Below are 22,584 nucleotides of genomic sequence, written 5' to 3' on the forward strand. Positions count from 1 at the left end.
ATAGAATAATCTAGACATGGGTAATGCATAATCCATAATCCAATGCTTAATCCATATTTATCATAAAAAGTTGGAACCACTGCATTATGTAATAAAAGGTTAGTACAAGATACAGAAGTAGTTATGTATTTTGTTCAATAGGTTTATATATATATATCCTTCCCAGAGGGGAAATTGCAATATCCCAGAAGCTCACATAAACACAGTAAGACATAATAAGGAAATACAATAAAAATATGAAAAAGAAAGGCAATATCTGGAACATTTTGAATATATACAATAAACCTAAAAGTTAGTTTGGAAAATATACAATAAACCTAACTGTTAACTAAACCCAATAAAAATGCCAATATATGCTTAGCCTAATGATAAGACAACAGAGAAAAATGAAAAAGACCAGAAAAATAAAAAGGTGACGTCCAAAAATAAGATCCTACACAATAACTTGTGAAATAAACAGTGAAGCAGGAAGATATTAATGTACAATAAACCTGAACAAATGATGGTAACAAGCCTGTCATCTGCCCCATACTGTTGGTGTACAGCGTCGCTTGAGGACGCTTGTCTCCTCGCTGGTCTCCTCTGGCTATTCACACAAAACTGCAATTACACACACACACACACACACACACACACACACACACATACACACACACATACAGTGGTACACTCAGTGGTGTTGGGCAGAACCTGTCGATTTATTTGTACAACAAAACCATTAAGTTGACATATTTGACTTATTCCCCCTTTCTCCCATCTCTCTCTGTCCCTCTGTCTTCCTCGCAGCCGGTGGCTGAGCCGATCCCCATCTGCAGCTTCTGTCTGGGGACCAAGGAGCAGAACCGCGACAAGAAGCCGGAGGAGCTCATCTCGTGCGCTGACTGTGGCAACAGTGGTGAGTTGCGGCAGCAGGAAGTTCCAGACCATCATGGAGGGGTTTTGGGGAGCCAGTAGGGCTGGGTTTCTGGCAGGATCTCCCGATTTGATTTTGATACAAGGGCCACGATTCCATTAAATATCGCTTCCATCCGATATTGATGAGAAGGCTTTGGATACCATTCTGTATCAATATATTGACATTTTACACATACAGAATCACTGCAAACATTTTAAGAAAACAATCTGACGTGCATTACAAAAAAATGTTTCCAAACTTATTCTATCTAATACAGAAATTAAATATTTAGACTCAATTCATTTGTGACCGTGGTATTCAATTCAAGCCAGGTCCACTAAATGTTGCAGTGCATCACATTTCGGCCAGGAGCTACAGTTTCTGCCACTTCCTTTGGTTCAAAGTTTGCTTCTGGCGAAGGTTTCGGTGCTTATCCTTCACTGTAATTGAAACCCTGACGGACATAAAATGCAACTTTGATAATTTTTGTTTTGTGTCGGGGGAGGTAAATTTGACTTGTATATTACACCGCGTTCCAAATTATTATGCAAATTGGATTTTAGTGTCCTAAACATTTAATTTTTTGTTTTTCGATTAAACTCATGGATGGTATTGTGTCTCAGGGCTCTTTGAATCACTGAAATCAATCTCAGACACCTGTGATAATTAGTTTGCCAGGTGAGCCCAATTAAAGGAAAACTACTTAAAAAGGACGTTCCACATAATAAAGCAGGCCACAGGTTTCAAGCAATATGATTGATACTCTCTGCTGCTGAAAAGTGTCAAATAGTGCAATGCCTTGGACAAAGTATGAAAACATTAGATATTTCACGAAAACTTAAGCGTGATCATCGTACTGTGAAGAGATTTGTGGCTGATTCAGAGCACAGATGGGTTCGTGCAGGTAAAGGCATAATGAGGAAGGTTTCGGACGGCCACCATGTCCCAACAAGGCTGCGACGTCAGCAAGGAGGTGGCGGAGTCATGTTTTGGGCCGGAATCATAGGAAGAGAGCTGGTAGGCCCCTTTAGGGTCCCTATAGGTGTGAAAATGACCTCAGCAAAGTATATAGAGTTTCTGACTGACCACTTTCTTCCATGGTACAAAAAGAAGAACCGTGCCTTCCGTAGCAAAATCATCTTCATGCATGACAATGCACCATCTCATGCTGCAAAGAATACCTCTGTGTCATTGGCTGCTATGGGCATAAAAGAAGAGAAACTCATGGTTAGGCCCCCATCCTCCCCTGACCTCAACCCTATTGAGAACCTTTGGAGCGTCCTCAAGCAAAAGAGCTATGAGGGTGGGAGGCAGTTGGCATCAAAACAGCAGCTCTGGATGGCTATTCTGACATCCTGCAAAGAAATTCAAGCAGAAACTCTCCAAAAACGCACAAGTTCAATGGAAGCAAGAATTGTGAAAGTGATATCAAAGAAGGGTCTATGTTAACATGTAACTTGGCCTGTTAAGATGTTTTTGATTGAAATAGCTTTTGATTTCAGTAAATATGACCTCCTAATGCTGCAAATTCAACAAATGACCATTTTCAGTTCTTTACAACCTATAAAATGTTTTGAAACTTGTGCATAATAATGTGCATAATAATTTGGAACATTGCATTTTGAGTTTTTTATTTTGGAAAAATATACTGTTATCATTGGGAGGTTTGTTCAATAACATTCGAATTATACCCTAACGGTTGATGACTTGAAGATTATACTGACTGTCATTTGCATCGACTATTTCGGAAAATCAGAGAAAAATCAGCTTTATATGAAGATCAAGTGTCTCTGCTGGGTATCAACATGACTGAAAGATGCTGAATCTCAGCGGGGCTCCTGGCTCCCCTTCTTCCATCACTAAAACGTTTTGTTTTTAAAAGTCTTTTTGGAAACGTAAGTCTTTGCCGACATTTGTCATATTCATCCGGCGGGGGGCTTTCAGTCCCAAAAAGGAGGGTTCGTCTTCTTTTCTCCTTTCCTTAATGCATGCTCGTTCTGCCTCTGTTCCCCAGGTCACCCGTCCTGTCTCAAGTTCTCACCGGAGCTCACTGTGCGAGTCAAAGCGCTTTGGTGGCAATGCATCGAGTGCAAGACCTGCAGCAGCTGTCAGGATCAAGGCAAGAATGCGGTGAGTAGAGCCCCCCACCTCAACCCGTGCACACTGGCAGCTTAGCCAGCTCCATGCCAAACTCTTTGGCACTTATTCCTACATACACACACACACACACACACACACACACACACACACACACACACACACACACACACACACTCGCCACGCTCCAGCTAGCTTGGAGACTTCTATAAACAGAAAACATGAATGAAACTAGAAACTTGAAACACTATTTAAACAAAAATAATAAACCGACAAAAGAATGAGACAACAAAGACCCTTAAACTCTTCACGGGGATAAGTGGCCGAGGGGATTAGTCGTTTAAGGTGCAAATGGATTAATAACCTTTATTTGCACCCACCACCCACTTCCTCTTCGTAGGACAACATGCTGTTTTGCGACTCCTGCGATCGGGGTTTCCACATGGAGTGCTGCGACCCCCCACTCACACGAATGCCCAAAGGTAAGAAAAATGGATCTATAATTAATTTATTTATGAGAGCGAATCACCACTTATAATTGTGTTTGGAACTCTGCTTTTCTGCTGAACCGCCACGGCTGTACTGCTTGTCAAAGCCAATACCCCTGCAAACTGTAGCAACGTGTCTAACACCCTCATCCACTGTTGTCTGTCTGTCTTTGTGTGTTTTCGTTTCTCTTGCTCTCTTCTTGTGTGGCAGGGATGTGGATCTGTCAGATCTGCCAGCCCAGAAAAAAGGGAAAGAAGCTCTTACACGAAAAGGCGGCGCAAATCAAACGCCGCTACAACGCCCCGCTGGGGCGGCCCAAGAACAGGTACGGGAGGTAGGGGTTGAGCAGCCGTCTCATTATTATTTTTTCCACATTGTTTTTTTTCCGAGACTTTACCCTGTTGTCTCTCACCACCTCTGTACAGAGGGTTTTGGACTCTGTTAACTGGCGACCAACTCCCAACGTGCAGGGGAAGTTTACCAAATCACTGGCAGCTGGAGTGACTCAATCCTCTTTGGTTCAGTCTTGAAGCCAGTAGGACAGCATTTTGGGGCCGCTTCAAGGTCCACAAACCAATGGACATATTGACCAATATCACTTATTTTTTAAACTTCTGATAACCATTCCAAATCCCAAACTTACCAACGTTGTTCAACGTCAAGTTATCGCCCAGCCCAAAAAGTCCTGTTTTACATGGCAGTCATGAGCCTACAAGGGGTTTGACCAACTAGTTGACTAGTCCACTACTATAACCACTAGTCCGGGCTGTTGGCAGCAGTCGACTAGTCGTCGACCAGAGTTTAAATTATTATTGTATTAGTAAAATAATTTATTTAAATATGTGTAGGCTGTGGATTTAACAGTCTTCGATTGGTAATCCTGGAGTGAGGAAGTGCAGGCAGTCAGGCTTGAAGGCGACGCTGTTATTTTGAGAAATAAGTAGAGACGTCTTGGCGTTATCAGCCTGCACCTCCTCGCTCCAGGCATTACCAATTGAAGACTGTTCAATCCAGCACCAACATATGCATTTACATTAATATCTTAATTCAGTTATGTTATTCAGTTATGTAGTAAAAAAAAATCGGACCAAACAATCTAACCACCTTCTGGGACACCTCCACCTGAACTGAAGAATTGACTGGCCGTCATGAGTAAAGATCCCAGACATTGGCCAATTGATGTGTGAACGTGTGGCGTAAAGACAGTCAGTGCGCCTGATCAACGTTACTGTACTGAGTTGAACAGCTACCGTGATATACCGTTTTAATTTCCAGTTTCCACTCCAAATGTCCGGACAGCGGACATTTGGAGTGCTGCTTGGAGTGCTGCTTTTTATTGTTTGTGATTCAAGCTGTTACAATAGAACATGACCGCGAGCACATGCACGGCGGGCAACAAAGCACAAACAGGGACGTCACCGCCGATCGGATCGCCGTTCATTGTTACCTAGAACGCCTCTCTCTGCTTCCTTCTTGCAAATAGGTAAAAGACGACTAATGGGCTACTATTATTACACTTTATATACTATTAAAAACTTTGTGACTAGTAAAAATCAGTAGTCGTGAAACCACTAGAGCCTACCTGTGGTGATCCTTGCGTAAGATGCTGCAAATGCTAAATGCTTCTCTAACACTGACAAAAGTGTTTGTTTGTGTTGGATAGTGGGGTATTGTAGGACCAAGTAATGTGTGCACCTCATCTAGGACCGTAGTCTAGTGTGAGCACTGCTGCGTTCTCAAAAAAAATAAAATAAATGCTCTATTAGGTAGCTGTGGCAACTTGGGGGGGGGGGGGGGAATCATCATGTGATTTCTTTGTGACATCACAACTCTCCCCGATGAAGCTGAGACGAGGTGACTGAAAACAGGTCAGTGACACACAAACACTTATGAGTGGAGCTTTTAGTGACTAAAGCACAATAATGCATCAATAGATTCAGATGCGAGGCCCTGTTAAAACTCAAGAAGAGAAAGCATACACACATCAATAAAGAAGGTATTCTCTTTAGCCTGTGTTTTAATGGATATGCCAGTATTTCCCAGCCGCACCCATGCTCTGTCATAAAGTATTCTACTAATTTGAAAGACCAGTTCCACAACCAATCTGGTCGCCTGAAGGCTATGCCAGGACAGCACTCTTCAGGCCACCACATGCATACACTACTAGCTCCCAGGTAGAGAGGGATTCTTATTTATAGTGTACAATTTGGACTGTTTCACATAAGCAAATTTGCTCAGAGCCTAACCCGTTCGGCTCAAGCCCACAGTGGACTCTGCTACTGTCAACTGGGTCTAACATTGGCCAAAAAACATGTTACATGTGGTGCAGATGTAATTGAGAGAGAAATTAGTAGTGTGTTTCGATTCAGCTTATCTCCCTCATGCAAATGCAGCGGGAGTGACAGGCTTGTCAGAATGAGATCGCATAGAGGTAAAAACTGAGATAGTGATTCTAAAGTGATGAATTGTGCAGCCCTAAAAGGCATTAGGGATGCAACGGTACAGTGGGCTCACGGTTTGATATGTATCATGATTTTTTTTTTTTTTATTAAAGTTTAAAAAAAAGGTGTAAAAAATGTTTTTATAGTAGTCTGTCACAAAAAAAACTAGTGTAGGAAGACGGGAAGACAGGGGTTCAAATTCATTGGTGGGTTATAATTTGCACAAGTTCATCTTATTGGATTGGGTATATTGGGTAATTGAGATTTTTAGAATTTACGGTTATTATATATATATATGAGTAGTACCTTGATTTACGAGTGCACTAACATACGAGTTTTCAAGTTACGAGCCGTTGTTCCTTTTATTTTTTTGTATTGATTTGCGAGCAAAAATGTGAGTTACGAGGAGCGAGCTTCAGGTACGCCGCCGCTAGTTGGTGTGGCGAGCGAATCCGGCCATCATCCCGCGTCTCACTCCTTCACTTCACGTGGTTACCTGACCGTGGAAGCATCTCTTTTGTGTTTTGTGCTCGCGTTTTGTGCTTTTTGCAGTTATTTTGCCAAAAAAAAAATTTCTAACCTGGGTCCTTAGAAAGTAAGTGCTGAGAAGAAGAAGCGGATGATGTCGATTGAATTAAAGCGTGAAATCATAGAAAAAAACTCAATTTCTTTACATTCTCTTTTATTATGTTTTTATACAATATTTGTTATTTATAAATACATTTTTCTTATTTAAAAACACGTAACACGTGTGTGTGTGTGTGTGTGTGTACGTTTGACAATAAAAATAAATAGTACTATAGGTCGTTATTTTTGTGTAGAATAGGTATAAACAATATTTTTCAAACATAAATAATTAGTAAAATAACTTATTGAAATAAAACCTCACAGTCAGACCAGTGCATGTGTGTGTGCCTCCCTTTGTGGACCTGAGGTGACAGTGCACTCCTTTTAAGCCAGGGCACCTCCCAACAAAGGAGGAGTATAGGATATCTCTTACATAGAGGGGGAAACGTTTGCCATCGGCAGGAGACAGCAACTTAAACAAACAACATGACAAAAAACTGTAAAACCAAATAAAAGAACAACTCACCACTCAGCATCACTCGGTTCTCTTCATTCCTACAAAAGAGCCGTTCAAAACAATCAGCTTGTTCGTGTACGACGTGGTGACGAGTTCGTAATAAAGAGAGACGCGACTGTCCTACGGGTTATTTCCCCCCTGGACACCTTGATTGATTACACTCTTTACGAAAACATTTCTATGTAGTTTTATCTCATGTTTTTATTTAAGGCTGTGTAGCGACGTGCAGTTGGGGGGGAAAAAAATAAAAATAGAGGAATGCTGCGCGGCGCAGACCCAGACGGCACTCCGTGTCCGTACGCTGCGCCAATGCGTCCAGTGGACCTTTACTGTGGTACCATAATACTGCAGTTTACATGTGCATATTGAACCGTAGGGGGCGTACCGAACGGTTCGATAACATACCTAGGCGATAGTAGGCCCTTGTTGAGTACAACAACATTGAGTACAATGTTATGTGTTGAGTACAGCACATAACATGTACTGTGCTCGACACATGTTATGTGTTGTACTCAACACGAGCCTATTCAACTGCCGGCCACACCTTCATGTAGATTGGCCCATTGTTTAAGAGACGGTAAGCAATAAACTCAACTCACACTGAAGAAAGAAATTGGATCATGGACTCAAAACTAAATATGAACAAATGTCTTTCAAGATGTTCTGCCTGTTGTCCCACCCATTGCCATCTCAAACAATCCCAGTTTGCTAAATCACTGGCAAACTACTGTTACTTTTGAAATAGTCTGGCGCACTATGTTATTTGGCTTTCAAACACAGGACCAACCAACAAAAACAACTTAGCAAAATTTCAAGGTATTTATAACACTAGTAAACTGACAGAATCATTTTGAAAAATATACAGTTTTTAAAGTGTTTTCTTTGAAAGTTTTCCTTTTCATTGTTTTACAAGTGTGTACACTGTTTTGACAAAATGTTGATTCGTAAAAAGTTGAACATCTCTGATCTAACCTGTCTCTATCTCGTCGAAAAAAAAGCAATTGACCTGACAGTTTGGAGGTTTCTGTTTGAATCAGAGGAGAATATCTAATACTAGTGTCTGTGCCGATGGATTCCTGAGCTCTCTCTCTCTCTTTCTCCCCAGGCCGGGGCGGCCGTTCAAGAAGCTGGGTGGTCGCGGGCGGCGGAAGCGCCCGGCCTCGCCGGAGTCCTCCTCCAGCTCGTCGTGTGAGGGCTACCCGGGCGACGACCGGCTGCTCTTCTCGCTGCGCGAGGATGATGATGATGACGACCCGGCGCAGGGTAGCCTGCGCTTCAACAAGAAGACAAAGGGCCTGATCGATGCCCTCACCAAGTTCTTCACGCCCTCGCCAGAAGGCCGAAAGGCGCGGCAGGAGGCTGTGGACTACTCGCAGCAGTGCCGCATTCGCAAGAAGGCCAGTCGCAAGGGAGGCGAGGGGGATGACAGGATGGGTAAGAGAGGGAGATATTTGGGAGTCGGTCGGTCGGTAGGGTTGTGCATTGGAGTTCAGCTGCGCTGACGCTGTGTCTGTCCGTCTTCACCCACAGACAATCAGGACGGAAGCGACTGGCGCGACGAGGACGACAAACTACCCGGCCATGAGAACCTGACGGAGAAGGATATCGAGCTCTTCAGACACATCCAGGAGCTGGCGCTACAGGTACAAACACACACACAAGAGGAAAATCGAAAGGATTGTATTTTTTGCCACCATTGCTTTGATGTCACAAGTGCAGCAGAACTTTGCTCTATTTACAGCTGTTTTATAAATTTACACAAATTTGAAGTAGCTGTTAAAACGACTTTCAATGCTCACAAATCATAACGCTTATAGACAATGTCACACTATTTTAGTGAGAGCAAAGGAGATTGTCGTGTGTGTGTGTGTGTGTGTGTGTGCGTGTGCGCGCGCCCAAAGCACACTGCTAATGTCAAGTGGTGTTGGTGTGTGTTCCATTCACACACAGGCTGCTAGCAGATGCTGAAATTCCCCTCAGCCCACAGCTAATAATAATCCTGCTTGAATTCCATTGATAGACATTAGGGGCGTGCTTCTCTCTATAATATAATTTTGTAATGACCCTGGATGCGTTGGTTACTGAGGACGGTTCACAAGTCTCGCAAGAGGGAATGTGGGCGCCCGATATTGTGTGTGTGTGTGTGTGTGTGTGTGTGTGTGTGTGTGTGTGTGTGTATGTGTATGTGTGTGTGTGTGTGTCTGTGTGTCACTCTAAAAAACGTGTGAGTTTGACAGAGATGCAGAAAAACGTAAGCATGTGGGCCCTCTGCAGAATATCCATTAGGTGCATTAAAGGGATAACATAATATTTTTATTTATTTTTTGCCACCTTTCATGGGAGCTAGGCTAGTTAATTCCTTCTGCAGCCTTGCATTGCGTTAACGCAGCAAGAATGCAGCCCGTCACTGTCTCGGTAACGTAATGGAACAGGGATTGACCTTGCCTTAATCTGGGCAAGATAGACAAAAAGGCAACCCCCCCCCCCCCCAAAAAAAAAAAAAAAAGAAACTGGAGTATCCAGTGTATTTTGTTTCTGAAATGAGTGGGGTGGCCTTGTATTTTGTGTGTGTGTACGTGTGTGTGGTGTCTGCTTCCTCTCCACGCCTGCCGTCTATAAATTCCTTTCGCCATTATAAACCCTGGTGTGTAATCTGTCTGGCCTCTCCACGCTCCACTAATCCTTCTTGCCATAAGAAAAACCTGGATTTGACCCATTTTGTCTTCAAGTTACTTATCTGGCTGTCTCACTTCTGCCCCTTACAGAAAGTGGGGGTAAAGGGCCCACCGGACCCACAGATGCGCTGTCCGTCCGTCATTGAGTTCGGGAAGTACGAGATCCAGACCTGGTACTCTTCTCCTTACCCGCAAGAGTACAGCAGGTGAGCCACCGTCTTGCACCAGTGCTTTTACTTACACACACACACACACACACACACACACACACACACACACACACACACACACACACAGGCTTGACTCATGTTTCCAGCATGGCCGCTGAACACTTGGTCCAAGTTGCTTGCGATGTGTTACTTGGATTGTAGGAAGGGAAAAAGATCCCACAGTCCATTCAAACAGTCAGCTGGTATTGAATGAACGTGTGGAACAGAGCCAGCTTGTCATAGTAAATAGAAAAATGTTTTGTGACCTTTCGCCAAAAGCTCAATGTATCAGTGTTTTACTGAACATTGATACCAAAAAACTTGAAGATTTTCTAATGGTTCAAAAGTGTTATGCCTACGGGAAAATGTTTATTATATAGCAACTACAAAATGTGACTCATTTACCGCTGTACATATTATATACCTGAAGACCCTGCTCTTCCAGGAACATCTGAAGGCTTTTTTTTTTTAAGTTGACTAATTTTAAGTTGTTGTATTGACATATTGCATTAACAACATATGAGTTGATCTTGACTAGTTTGAAGTTGTAATTAGGGATGCCATGGTGGGGAACCCACAGGGGGGTGGGGGTGGAGGGGCTTGTTCGGATGCGCTAATTACGGATGGAGGGAGTCGGGTCCCGATCTAGACCTGATCGAAGGTCTCCTAATGCCTTCTCTCCTCTCCTCCTGTGATATGTGAAATCTGACTCCACAGAAAAATAATGCAAAATGACAGTGGCGGTGGTGGGAAAGTAATGTAATCGGTGCCCGAACACCCTGAAACACTGGTAACCACGGTAACCCTAGTTGTAGTATTGACAAAATGTACTTAACATATTGCACTAACATACAAAAAAAGGAATCCCTGATAACACAACTTTTATTCTGATTCCTTACAGCGATCTTGCTCTTGTAAATTATACATGGTGCTCAGGCACTTCCATTCAAAGTTGCTCCAATGATCGATGTATGCTTTCATTGTTTCTAGCCTCTCATGTAAGTCACTTTGAATAAAAGCGTCTGCTGAATTAAAAAATATCAACAGTAAGTATATAAGTGTACCAAACACCCTTTGGGCGAGCCTAAAGTTTTAAATTAACGCTCCTCCCACGGCCGCCCCTTCCCACAAGGCTCCCCAAGCTGTACCTGTGCGAGTTCTGCCTGCGCTACATGAAGAGCCGCAGCATCCTCTACCAGCACATGAAGAAATGCAGCTGGTTCCACCCGCCCGCCAACGAGATCTATAGGAAGGAGGACGTCTCCGTCTTCGAGGTGAGGCCACCAGACAGAGGTGTAACGGGGGGGTAATAAGGTCTCTAAATAAGAGGATAGCTCAGCCCCTAATAAATTGGTGGATGTTCTAGATACCATGACCAGTGAATGGATAGAGGGTTTGAAATCGCCCAAGTGTTTAAGTGTGGTCAAAGTGTGGTCAAAGGCTATCATTCAGCCGCTGGGAGCTTGTGGTCTCTGTCGCTCTCTTGTTTTGGTTTCCCCCGGGACAGTAGCTGACATCATTGGGCAATCTCTCTCTCTCTCTCTCTCTCTCTCTCTCTCTCTCTCTCTCTCGCTCGCTTGCTCGCTCTGGAGTAGCGGTTTACACGTGACATTGAACACTTAACGCTGCGGTGCGCAGAAGCCGAAGACAGGAGCTGCGCTTATTTGAAGCCCACACTGACCGTCTCCTCTGACCCTCAGGTGGACGGGAACATGAGCACGATCTACTGCCAGAACTTGTGCCTGCTGGCCAAGCTGTTCCTGGACCACAAGACCCTGTACTATGACGTGGAGCCCTTCCTCTTCTACGTGCTGACGCAGAACGACCACAAGGGCTGCCACCTGGTTGGCTACTTCTCCAAGGTACAGGTCTACAAGTGATTCCACGTATTTCTACTTAAGCATAGAGAGACTTTGGACTCTTCATTCATGTATGTATGCCTTTGTACATCCTTGTAAAGTATGACACGACCTGTACTATTATTTTGTAAATTGTAATGGGGATCTGCATGGGCACTCATCTTCAGACAAAAAGGTACAGTAGTATTTGCCGTATTATAGGCTCCATTAGGGCACTGGATGTGACAAGTGCTTTTACTTTTTACTTAGAAAATACTTTTTTTTTTTTTTTTTTTTTTGTATTTGTACTCCCTCCACCACGACATTTAAGGCAAGTAAAGCTTTGGCAATTTGTTATTCTACCAGCCAAGTTTGCCAGTAGTTGGCTATAATTTGGTGTATGATTTTGCATAAACTTTCTGCAAGTTTTCTTTTTCTCAAAGGAATAGGTGAGTGAACTTGCCTCTGAGTTTTCGGCTGATCCGGGCCGCATGCCATTCCATTTTGAAAAAGGACTCGCAGATTCAGCTCCAGTGCCAACAGTTCGCCCATAACACTGTTACTTCAGTCGGAACCTCAGCACATTAGCTAGGTTTAATAGACCGTCTCATGCTCGGGGGGAGCAGTTTGAATGGAAAGCGGGAAAATATGCATTCCAATTAAACAAAAATTGAAACGCTCAGCATCAGGCCGATTCCTCTGTGCCTTATTTTCTCTTTCGAGATGAAAGCTGTATGTGACAGTATCCTTTCACCTCTGTGCAGGGTGCTGGTAAAGGTGCTCCTGTTAATATGTGGTGAAAAAAACACAGCAATTAGTTCCCATGTAGACTTGCAAAATACAGTAAGCATCTGTGTGTGTGTGTGTGTGTGTGTGTGTGTGTGTGTGTGTGTGTGTGTGTGTGTGTGTGTGTGTGTGTGTGTGTGTGTGTGTGTGTGTGTGTGTGTGTGTGTGTGTGTGTGTCCCTTTCTGCAGGAGAAACACTGTCAACAGAAGTACAACGTGTCCTGCATTATGATTCTCCCTCAGTACCAGCGCAGAGGCTACGGGCGCTTCCTCATCGACTTCAGTGAGTAAAAAGTGACTCGGCAGCTCTACATAGACTCGTTTTAATACCAGGGTTCTTACCAGGTCCTTGAGGTACTTTAATTGTTTGAATTTTGTCGTCACAAATTTCATTTTGTAATATCAGAATGAACCCTGTGATAGGTACATCACAGACTGCCCAGTCACCGCCAAACGTTTATCAGTCAACGATTCCTCAATGGAGTTAATTCCACTAAACCCACTGACACAGACAATTACAGCAGAAATCTGTCTAAAGGGACAGTAATAGGGCCTGGTATTGAGCCGGATCTCAGGTTTCAAATTCAGTACAAAGACTTACTACTTAGATATGATTCTATGTTGTTACATTAACATATTTTGCATCATGTAAATTGCCAACATTTCAGCACAGAAAAAAACGTTGGAAATTTTGAACGGAATTCTGGGACTTACAGTGTAATCCACCCAACACGGATGATCTCATGGGTTTCCACTTTAAAATGTCTTAAATAGAATTTGCCCCGATTGTATCTGAACATGTTGCCAACTGGCCCCCTCGCCCTGTGCCTCAGGCTACCTGCTCTCCAAGCGTGAGGGCCAGCCCGGCTCACCGGAGAAGCCCCTGTCGGACTTGGGCCGCCTGTCCTACATGGCCTACTGGCGCAGCGTGGTGCTGGAGTGCCTGGACCAGGTGCGCGACCGGCAGCTCACGATTCGCCACCTCAGCAAGCTAACGGGGATCTGCCCGCAGGACATCACCGCCACCCTGCACAGCCTCAGCATGCTGGAGCAGCGAGGCGAAAGGTCAGACTCGCCACCTCCAGGACCGGCCGATGTTGAGGATATTGAGATACTGACTTCTTATCTATTTCTTGTGTTGATCATTATAGACTTAGTTAGTTGGAGTCCTTTTTTTAATCTTGCCGTTTTATAGGCTTTGGCAGAATGACGATTTAAATGTCAAACATAAAACGTTTTAATTGTGACAGATGACAGATGATTAAAAAAATAATTATTATCCGCCAGGAAAAAGCAGAGTATTGAAACGGTGTAAATGCAGTGTACCGTGTTCTGAAACGGATCCCTTGCTCGGAAATGAGAGAGGAAGGGAAGGGGCAGAGGGAGAGAGTGGAGAGGCTCTCCGCTCTCTCCCTCTCCACTCAGAGCAGTTCTTAGATTTATTATTGATTATTTTTGTAATGTTCATTGTGTAAAAGTGTTCTTGTATTGCACGTGCAACAAAAAATACTGTGATGGTTTCCCTCTCGTTATCATGGCTTTGTGTTCTTCTAACCCTCATTGTGAAGTGTACTGTCTGAATCAACTAGGACCACAGAAATGGAATGTAACAACGACTTTAGTTTACACCTGCCATTGGAATGCGTCTCGAGAGACCACTTGTGATTGGATCTCACTTCCCCGCTCTCTGCAAATCTAATATATTGTGATTATAATATGACAATATATAATATAATCTTGCAGAAAAAGATTTAGATTTATTTTGTTTCCTTAGTTTCTTTCTGAAAATAAAAAATATAAACCTAACTAGAGAATTATGAGATTTTTAGTTTTTAAAATTTCTCCTCCAGTCAGCGATGTGCCGCGCACACCACGCCGGTTCCTGACTCCCATGCTGGTTTGTCTGTGTTTTTATTTTAGATATATTTATTTAGTTCTTTTTCCTTATTGTATAAAACCGCCGTTCCGTCCTGATCCAAAAAAAAACCAAAAACACGTGTCCCCTCTGTCACTGTCTCGCTTTCCATTGCTATGGGACTTACCAAGTTTAGTAAAAACCAGATGTTTTCGTGTAAATACTTGTAAATAATAAATCCTTCACTTCTGTAGTGGTGGGACTGCATTTGGCGCATTACATTGCGTCCTATGCGCACCCCCCTCCCCCAGATAGAATCGTCAATCCATTGGAATTTGGCCAATCGCCAAAACCTACCATCTTATCCATCTCACCCAACTGGACACGTGACTCTGATTGACACTTTGTATTGTTTGTTTCCTCAGGCTGGTGCTGGTGCGGAGGGAAAAGCTGGTGTCCAACCACATGGTCCGACTCAAGGCCCGACCGCGGCAGTTGGATGTAGACCCTGAATGTCTCCGCTGGACCCCCGTCATCGTCACCAACACCGTGGTGTCCGATGCTGAGGAGGACGATGACGAAGAGGAGGAGGAGGATGATGAGGCAGAGGACAACTGCCGCGAAGAGGTAAATGAATGCTGTCGCTTGAAAGTGATTGTCTGATTTTTCATCCCTTTTCAAAAGAGCGCATTTAATCTATAGATGATTTAAAAACTCGGTTAGGAAGTAGTTGTTTCGTGTCCAGCTCTGATCTTCTGGCTGTCTCAAGTTCTCATCGCGCTCCTGCTTTTGTGTAAACAGATCAAACCTGGCCCCAAGGTGTCGCTGCTCACCTGGCACCTACGCCAACAGCGGGGCGAGGAAGAGGAGGAGAGGAAATGCTTTCCAGGGTTCCCGATGAGCCAAAGCTCGCCTGCCTCGTCTCCCGTCCGCTGCCTGCCCACCGTGCCAGAGTCCCGCCCCACCCCCCTCCCGACCAACGGGGAGCGCAGGCCTCGGGGCCGCCCGCCGAAGAATTGGCCCTGGGGGAAAGTGAAGGACGGCCCGCGGGTGGGGCGGCTGCCCAAGAGCCGGCTGCCGGTGCCAGCGGAAGCAGAGGACGACGAGGACGATGACGTGGGGGACGAGGGAAAGACCACAGCATCCGGCCCCCCATCCCTCTTCTCCCTGGACAGACAGGCCCTCCACCCACTGGACATGGCCCGGCACGCTTCCGTTAACCCCCCGCGCCGGGGTCGCCCGCCAAGGAAAAAGAGGGGCCCCAAGCCCAGGCTGAGGGAGGGGCCAGGCGATGGGCTCGTGCAGCTGGCCCTGGGTCACCGGCTCCCCGAACCTCCACCAGTCAGGAAGAGCTGTTTCAGCGAAAGCAGTGAAGAGGATGAGGATGACGATGAAGAAGACGAGGAAGACGAGGAGAGGGGCACATGCTCCCCGCCCATCCTCACCAAGCCCGCCATGGGGCTCAAGTGCAAGGTGAGGAATGGCCGGGTGTTACCTGTTATGTGCTGTATCCTGCTTTAGAAGTTGATTAAAAAGTTCCAAATTTGTTCGTTTTTCTAGCGTCAGAGCATCAGCCAGCTAGATGAAGTTTATTTAGTTAACTTCCAGTTTCTAGAATCACTGGCATGTTGATTTCTTTGAGGGAAGGCTGATCACAGAGCCTTTAATACATACTTAAGGAATGCAGGACTCGAGAACTCTGGATGTGTGCACTTGCTTTATTATAGGCCCCTCAGGGCTTGACAATAACAGTGGCCTGGAGCAACCAGATTAGCGCCATTGTCAACCATGTTATGTTTAAAAAACCAGCAGTATATCTCGCCGTCTGTAAAGTAAACATGAAATAGGTAAAAATAAATAATTTAAAAGAAAATAAATAACATAAATTAATGAAATGAAAAAGGAAAAGAAATACATAATAGGTATAGGATCATAATTACATAATATTAAATGATTAAAATTTGGCAACCAAAAGCTGATGCATGGCTGCCACATGTTCGAGAAGTTGTTAAGTTAAGAAGTAACCTAGGGATGCCACGGTGAGGAATTTTTCCCACCTGTTAATAAAGTCATGACAACACCATATATTTTACAGGGCGGGGGGAGACAGGTCCAGATCTATACCTGATCTAAGGTCCCCTGTAGCCTTCACTCCTCTCCTCCCGTGATAAGCAGACTGTTCTGCAACTCTGTTGTGTGTACAAGCAGAGACTTTCACTTTTATAGCGTCTGACTAAGTATTGATAACTCGGTTAGTATTTTACAAATTCAATTTTTTTTTTCATTTGATGAACATCGGCAAGAAAACCAGCTAAATGTTTTTATTTTGGTTTTATTTCTATAAAAAAAAAAGCTAAACGACGGTGGGGGCAGTGGGCAAGTAATGTAATCTGTGTACACCCTTATACACTGTGTTACACCGATAACCGTGCCAACCCTAAAGCAACAACTTACAAGTTATTGTCAGGACCTGTCCCTTAAACCATTGGATCTTCTAAAATTGATAGTGAAGCTTTACCCTGCTGATGGAACAGCCATGTCTAATACTCCTTGGTGTCTCTCGCCCAGAAGCCCTTAAGGAAGCGACGCATCCGCAGGCAAAGCCATCCCCACAGCAGTGTGGTGACCGAGACCATCTCGGAGACCACCGAGGTCCTTGACGAGCCCTTCGTGGACTCTGACTCGGAGCGGCCCATGCCCCGGTTGGAGGAGGAGACCCCCCTAGGCCACCCCCTCCGCCGCTACCCTCCAGCCCGCTCGACCATCAGACTCTCTGACCCGGCACCCAAGAGGAGCCGGCGCTCCAACCTCACCGAGTCCGAGGAAGACGGTAAGAAGATCACTAACTTCAGTGATCCTTGATTGTTTGCTTGTTACAAAATGGTGGGCGGAAATATGAAGCTGTACGTAACCTCTGTGTCTCCTGCTTATTTTCTCCAGACTTCCAGACCCCCGTGCTGAAACCCGTGGCGGCGCTGCCAGCAGGTCACTCTGAGGCCTCAGCGCAGAACCAGGAGGCTCCGGTCAAGAAGAAGAAAGGATGGCCCAAGGGCAAGAGCCGCAAACCGCTGCACTGGAAGAAGAGGGGCCCCGGGAGGCCGCCGGGCAGTGGGCCCAACCAGCGGATGGCCGCAGAGAGCCAGGCTCGATCCAGGGACCCCCAGCCTCAAAAGATCAAAATGAAGCCCGGCCGCAAGCCCCGGAGCTGGTACCTGCAGCGGGCGCAGGAGGAGGCTGAGCGGCAGGAGCGGCAGCAGCAGCTGGAGCGGGCAGAGGAACGTGGCCGTAAGCAGCTCTGTAGAGCCGATGGTGGCAAGCAGCCACAAGACTCTGAGGAGGAAGAAGACTTCCCACCCAAGCCCACTGAGCAGAAGGTCCCCAAGAGGCGCGGGAGACCGCCCAAGAAACCCGCCCTCCGCCAGCCACCACTCCCCGCCCCCAAGCCGGCGCCCGTCTCTGAGCCGGAGGAGGAGGAAGATGAGGATGACGAGGAGGAGGATGAGGACACCCAGAGGGCGTGGGACAATGGCAAGCCTGACCGCCCGCCCTCTCGTGCACTGCTTTCCACATCGTCCTCCCTCTCGTCTGCCTCAGGGCCCCGGGCTCCCCAGTCCCGGCCCCAGGAGGGGGACGTGGCAGACAGGGGGGAGTATGAGGAGGAGGAGGAGGAGGAGGAGGAGAGGGAGGACGAAGAACGCGGCGGAAGGCGGCCGGTTGCTGTGGCGGGCTCTGGCAGCAGACGCAGTGAGGATCACGACGCGGATGACGAAGGGGATGGCCGCCTCGAGGAAAAGAGCAACAGCAAGAAGGGGAAGAGTCCAGATTCTGAGGAAGAGGAGGAGGATGAAGAAGAGGAGGAAGAGCCGCCCTTCCAGAGCAGCTCTCCCCCCGTCAAAGAAGAGCCCCAAGGCGGAGAGCAAGCTTTTTTAGACGTGCAGGACAGTGTGGCTCGGGACTACGTAAGCAAGCAGGAGGAAGAGGAGGAGGAGGAGGAGGAGGAGGAAGAGGAGGAGGAGGAGGGGGAGGAGGAGGAGGAGGAGGAGGAGGCTGACGAGGAGCCGCAGGAGGTGAAGTGCCGGCCCCCCTCGGCGGACCCCCAGCAAGAGGAGAGGCGGCGCAGGGAGCAGGAGGAGTCCGCGGCAGCTGCTGCTGCGGTGGAGACAGTCACCTCAATCTCCGTCCCTCCCGAGCCTGCAGAACTGCCACCACTCCGCCCGGAGGACAAGGCTGTCACGCTGCTTATGGAGCCCCAGCACCCCCACCAACACCCGCACTCCCAACCTCACCCCCACCAGCACCCTGACTTCAAAGAAGAGCTGGGCCACCCCCACCACGTACACCACCCGCACTCCAACGAGCTGGACCTTGAGACAGTGCAGGCGGTGCAGTCCCTCACGCAGGGGGAGGCACAGGACGAAGAGCCTGAGGCACACTCACACCATGGCGCCTACCAGGACTGCGAGGAGACGCTGGCTGCCTGCCGCACCCTGCAGAGCTACAGCCACACAGGGGAGACGGAGGAAGAGGCGGCAGCCGCACTGGCCCTGGTGGAAGACTGCGGCCCCTCGCAGCACAGCAGCTCCCCGCCCAACCCGCCCCTGCCCCCACTGCCCAGCCAGTCGGTGCGCTCTGTCAATAGCCCCGGTCTGCCCTCCACGATGATGGATGCGGGGCCCCCTCCTCAGAGGGGGGGTACCCCCGGCCCAACCATTGCGGGGGCTAGCGGGGGTGGAGGTGGCGGGGTCTACACCCAGATCACCCCTGAGCACCCAAGTTCCCTGTTGGCCCCCTCACAGCAGAACATGGAGACGTCGCCGATGATGGACGTTCCGTCAGTCTCTGACCACTCACAGCAGGTGGTGGACAGTGGCTTCAGCGACCTGGGCAGCATTGAGAGCACCACCGAGAACTATGAGAACCCCAGCAGCTACGACTCTACCATGGGCGGCGGCGGAAATGGGACGGGGAGTGGTGGGAACGGAGGATGCATGTCGGCCGCCGCGGCTGCGGCAGCTGCCTCTTCAGCGGCGGCCTCATCTTCCTCCGGCTCAGCCACGTCATCCTCCTCTTCATCGTCACAGGCCAGCAGCTGTTCCTTTGTCTCAGCCCCTGGCCTTACATCCTCCGCCGGTGCCCTGGGGTCCCAGCTCGCTATGGGCAGCTGTAGCCTCATCCAACAAGCTGGTCCCAACAACTGTTCCGCCGGCAGTAAAGCAGCAAACACGGTGCCCCAGCCGCCGCCGCCCCCGTCCAATACCACCAGCTGTGGCATCAAGTCCCCGCAGAGCTGCGTGGTGATCGAACGGCCACCCAGCACGAACCAGCAGCAGCCCCAGAAGAAGGTTCCCCAGCAGCCGCCCCCCCAACAACAGCAGGCCCCCAACTCTCAGCCCCCACCCTCTGCACCACCACCCCCGCCCCAACAACAACAGCAGCAGCAGCAGCAGCAGCAGCAGCAGCAACAGCAGCAGCAGCAGCAGCAGCAACAGCAACAACAGCAGCAGCAACAGCAGCAGCAGCAGCAGCAACAGCAGCAGCAGCAACAGCAGCAGCAGCAGCAGCAGCAGCAGCAGGCCTTGTCCCAGTGCAGCATGGGTAACGGCTTCGCCTCCACGCCCATGATCATGGAGATCCCAGAGAGTGGGGGCGGGGGTCGCAGCCTTTACGAGCGCATGGGCCAGGACTTTGGAGGCGGGGGCTACCCGCAGCCCTCCGCCACCTTCAGCCTTGCCAAACTCCAGCAGCTCACAAACACCATCATGGACCCCCATGCCATGCCCTACTCTCACTCGGCCTCAGTCACCTCCTACGCCACCAGTGTTTCCCTGTCCAACCCTGGGCTGGCCCAGCTGGCCCCCTCGCAGCACCCTCCCCTGCCTCAGGGCCAGCCCACCATGACACCCCCCCCCAACCTCAGCTCTGGCTCCATGAATCTGGGCTCCCTGCAGCTGCAGTGCAACATGTCCACCGCCAACATTGGCCTCCCTCCGCCGCCGCACACCCAGCGGCTCCAGGGCCAGATGGCCACCGTCAAGGGCCACATCTCCATCCGCTCCAAGGCCACCCAGCAGCTGGCGCCGGCCCCACACCAGCAGCAGCTGTACAGTCGCAGCTCGGGGGCTGTGGCCATGCAGGGCACGCCGCGTACCCTGGCCGTGCAGCGTGGCATGATGCCCAACCTCATGCCCACGCCAGCCGCGTACAACTCCATGAACATGACCCCGCTCAATGCCATGTCGGCCGGATACCGCATGCCCCAGCCCATGATGAACAGCGGCTACCACGGCAACCCCCCATACATGAACCAACCCACCCAGTACCCCATGCAGATGCAGATGGGCATGATGGGGGGACAGGGCTACCCGCAGCAGCCTATGCAGACCAATCACCACGGCAACATGATGTACACGGGTCCCTCCCACCACAGCTACGCCGGCGTTCCCAAACAGTCGCCTTACATGAGCAGATGAGCAGCGGCGATGGAAACTGGCCAGTGACGGGACCAGAACTGACACTCGCTGGTGCGTTTCCTGTTTTTCTACGTTGTCGTTTGGTTCCATTGAGTCTGGCTTCTCTCCCACCTCCCCTCCCAGCTGGCTGTGTATGGGGTCAGGGGTGTATGGGGGTATGGGGTGTGTGTATGTGTACACGGACCTTGGCTAGGCCTACACGGGTTCACACAGGGACCAGGAGCCTCCTCCGCCTGGTCTTCACCTTCTCCGGACCAGGAAGACTTGGAGGACCGAACCGCCGTAACACAACAGTACCGGACTTGTCAAACTGCTAAATGAGGGGAAAAAAAATACAAAAAATGGTAAACTGAGCATTTCCAACCAACACAATCTTTTGAAATAGGAATCAATTGACATAGGAAGCCTTACCTTGAAAACGATAGAATATCGTAGTTGAACTCATTTTTTTTATTTTTATTTTATTTTTTCTGTAACATGATGCATCATTTCCACTTTTGTTTCGTTGACTGTTCTCAAACAACTTGTGTCGTCCGACCTCTTGTATGCTTTGGTCTTTATACGTGGCATTCTGGAAGTGGCGATACATACATCCACTCATACTACCGAAACCACCGCCCTCTGAAAGGCTTGCCCTCATTCCGAGATGAGCGCAGAGCATCCGCCCCCATCAGCGTTCGGAGGCCGTTTATAGAAAGTCTTGTCTTCCTGATTGGACCGTGTGCTTTTGGAAAACACGTCGAAAGAACAGGAGAGAAGATGAGGGTGTCGCCATCAGTACAGTATGCACCCCCACCCACCCCCATTTAGCATTTTCACCGTAGACTGCTGCGCTAAATCCTCTAGATGTAAATATCCTGGTACTTCCCCATGGGCTGTCTCCCCCTGGTGGCGAACACAGGAAGGTGCAACACTCAAAACTCGATTCATATCACACTCCACTGACAAGATGGTTTGTAAAAAAAAAAAAATGTCACACGCTTGGGCAGCTTGGGGACTGCAGAACAAAAGGGCAGCATTTCGGTTCACCAGTTTATAGTTTTTCTTCAAGGAAACCTCTGCTTACCAAACGCCAATCCCACCACCCTTCTCCAGTAAGTGTACGTGGCCCCAGAGAGGTCAATGAGCCTGCTTTGAATGGTGTTCTCTTGTTTAAAATTGGTATTTTTCTGTAAACGTCTGCACTCCCTATTGGCTAACTCGCCAATGGACACGTCGCCCCTGATGGCGAGGTCCTCCCAGAAGAGGCCCCGCAGGGGGGATGCGGGTCGAACGCGCACGGGGTCCCGCCGGTTGTGGCATTGAAAACGAGACGGGTAAAAAAAAATATGACTTCCTGTCGATCCATGTTCCAGTATTCAAAGTCAAAAGAGGAGTTGTTTGGGGTTTTTTTTTTTTTTGTTTGTTTTTCTCTCAACCTGAAGATTCATATTTTATTTGTGTGTCGGTTCTGTTCTGTACTTTGTTATTGTTATTTTTTTTCCTGCTTGTTTATTTCTCTGAATTTTATCAGACTGGGCAGCTTTCTTTATGACACGAGCTGACTCTTTTTGACTTTAGAAAACGTATTGTAGAGAAAATGTTTTTTCTATAATATAAAAAGGAAATTCTGACATTGATATTGGTACTGTCATTTTTTCCCCCACTTATGTTTCAGGAAAACAAACAATACATATTTTTTAGCTTCGACTCTTGGGTAATGATTACTAAGAAATTCAAAATGTAAAAAAAAATAATAAAAAACC

General features: G+C 47.7%; 1 protein-coding gene across 1 annotated transcript in view; it reads left to right on the forward strand.

The window, feature by feature from the left end:
* Positions 1 to 22,458, forward strand: part of kat6a (K(lysine) acetyltransferase 6A) — a gene marked incomplete at its 5' end in the record, with an annotated part of 44,541 nt that extends 22,083 nt beyond the window's left edge. Inside the window, 15 exons of the mRNA XM_080004115.1 lie at positions 787 to 895; positions 2,910 to 3,025; positions 3,393 to 3,474; positions 3,692 to 3,806; positions 8,112 to 8,440; positions 8,537 to 8,649; positions 9,772 to 9,887; positions 11,023 to 11,164; positions 11,591 to 11,752; positions 12,704 to 12,797; positions 13,348 to 13,579; positions 14,795 to 14,996; positions 15,171 to 15,842; positions 16,938 to 17,199; positions 17,310 to 22,458. Coding sequence (XP_079860241.1) covers positions 787 to 895; positions 2,910 to 3,025; positions 3,393 to 3,474; positions 3,692 to 3,806; positions 8,112 to 8,440; positions 8,537 to 8,649; positions 9,772 to 9,887; positions 11,023 to 11,164; positions 11,591 to 11,752; positions 12,704 to 12,797; positions 13,348 to 13,579; positions 14,795 to 14,996; positions 15,171 to 15,842; positions 16,938 to 17,199; positions 17,310 to 20,839 — 6,276 coding nt within the window. The 3' untranslated portion in view covers positions 20,840 to 22,458. The remainder of the gene's footprint in view (positions 1 to 786; positions 896 to 2,909; positions 3,026 to 3,392; positions 3,475 to 3,691; positions 3,807 to 8,111; positions 8,441 to 8,536; positions 8,650 to 9,771; positions 9,888 to 11,022; positions 11,165 to 11,590; positions 11,753 to 12,703; positions 12,798 to 13,347; positions 13,580 to 14,794; positions 14,997 to 15,170; positions 15,843 to 16,937; positions 17,200 to 17,309) is intronic.
* Positions 22,459 to 22,584: the final 126 nt, after the last annotated feature.

This window comes from Zeus faber, assembly GCF_960531495.2.
Source record: "Zeus faber genome assembly, chromosome: 7".
NCBI classification, from domain to species: Eukaryota; Metazoa; Chordata; class Actinopteri; order Zeiformes; family Zeidae; genus Zeus; species Zeus faber.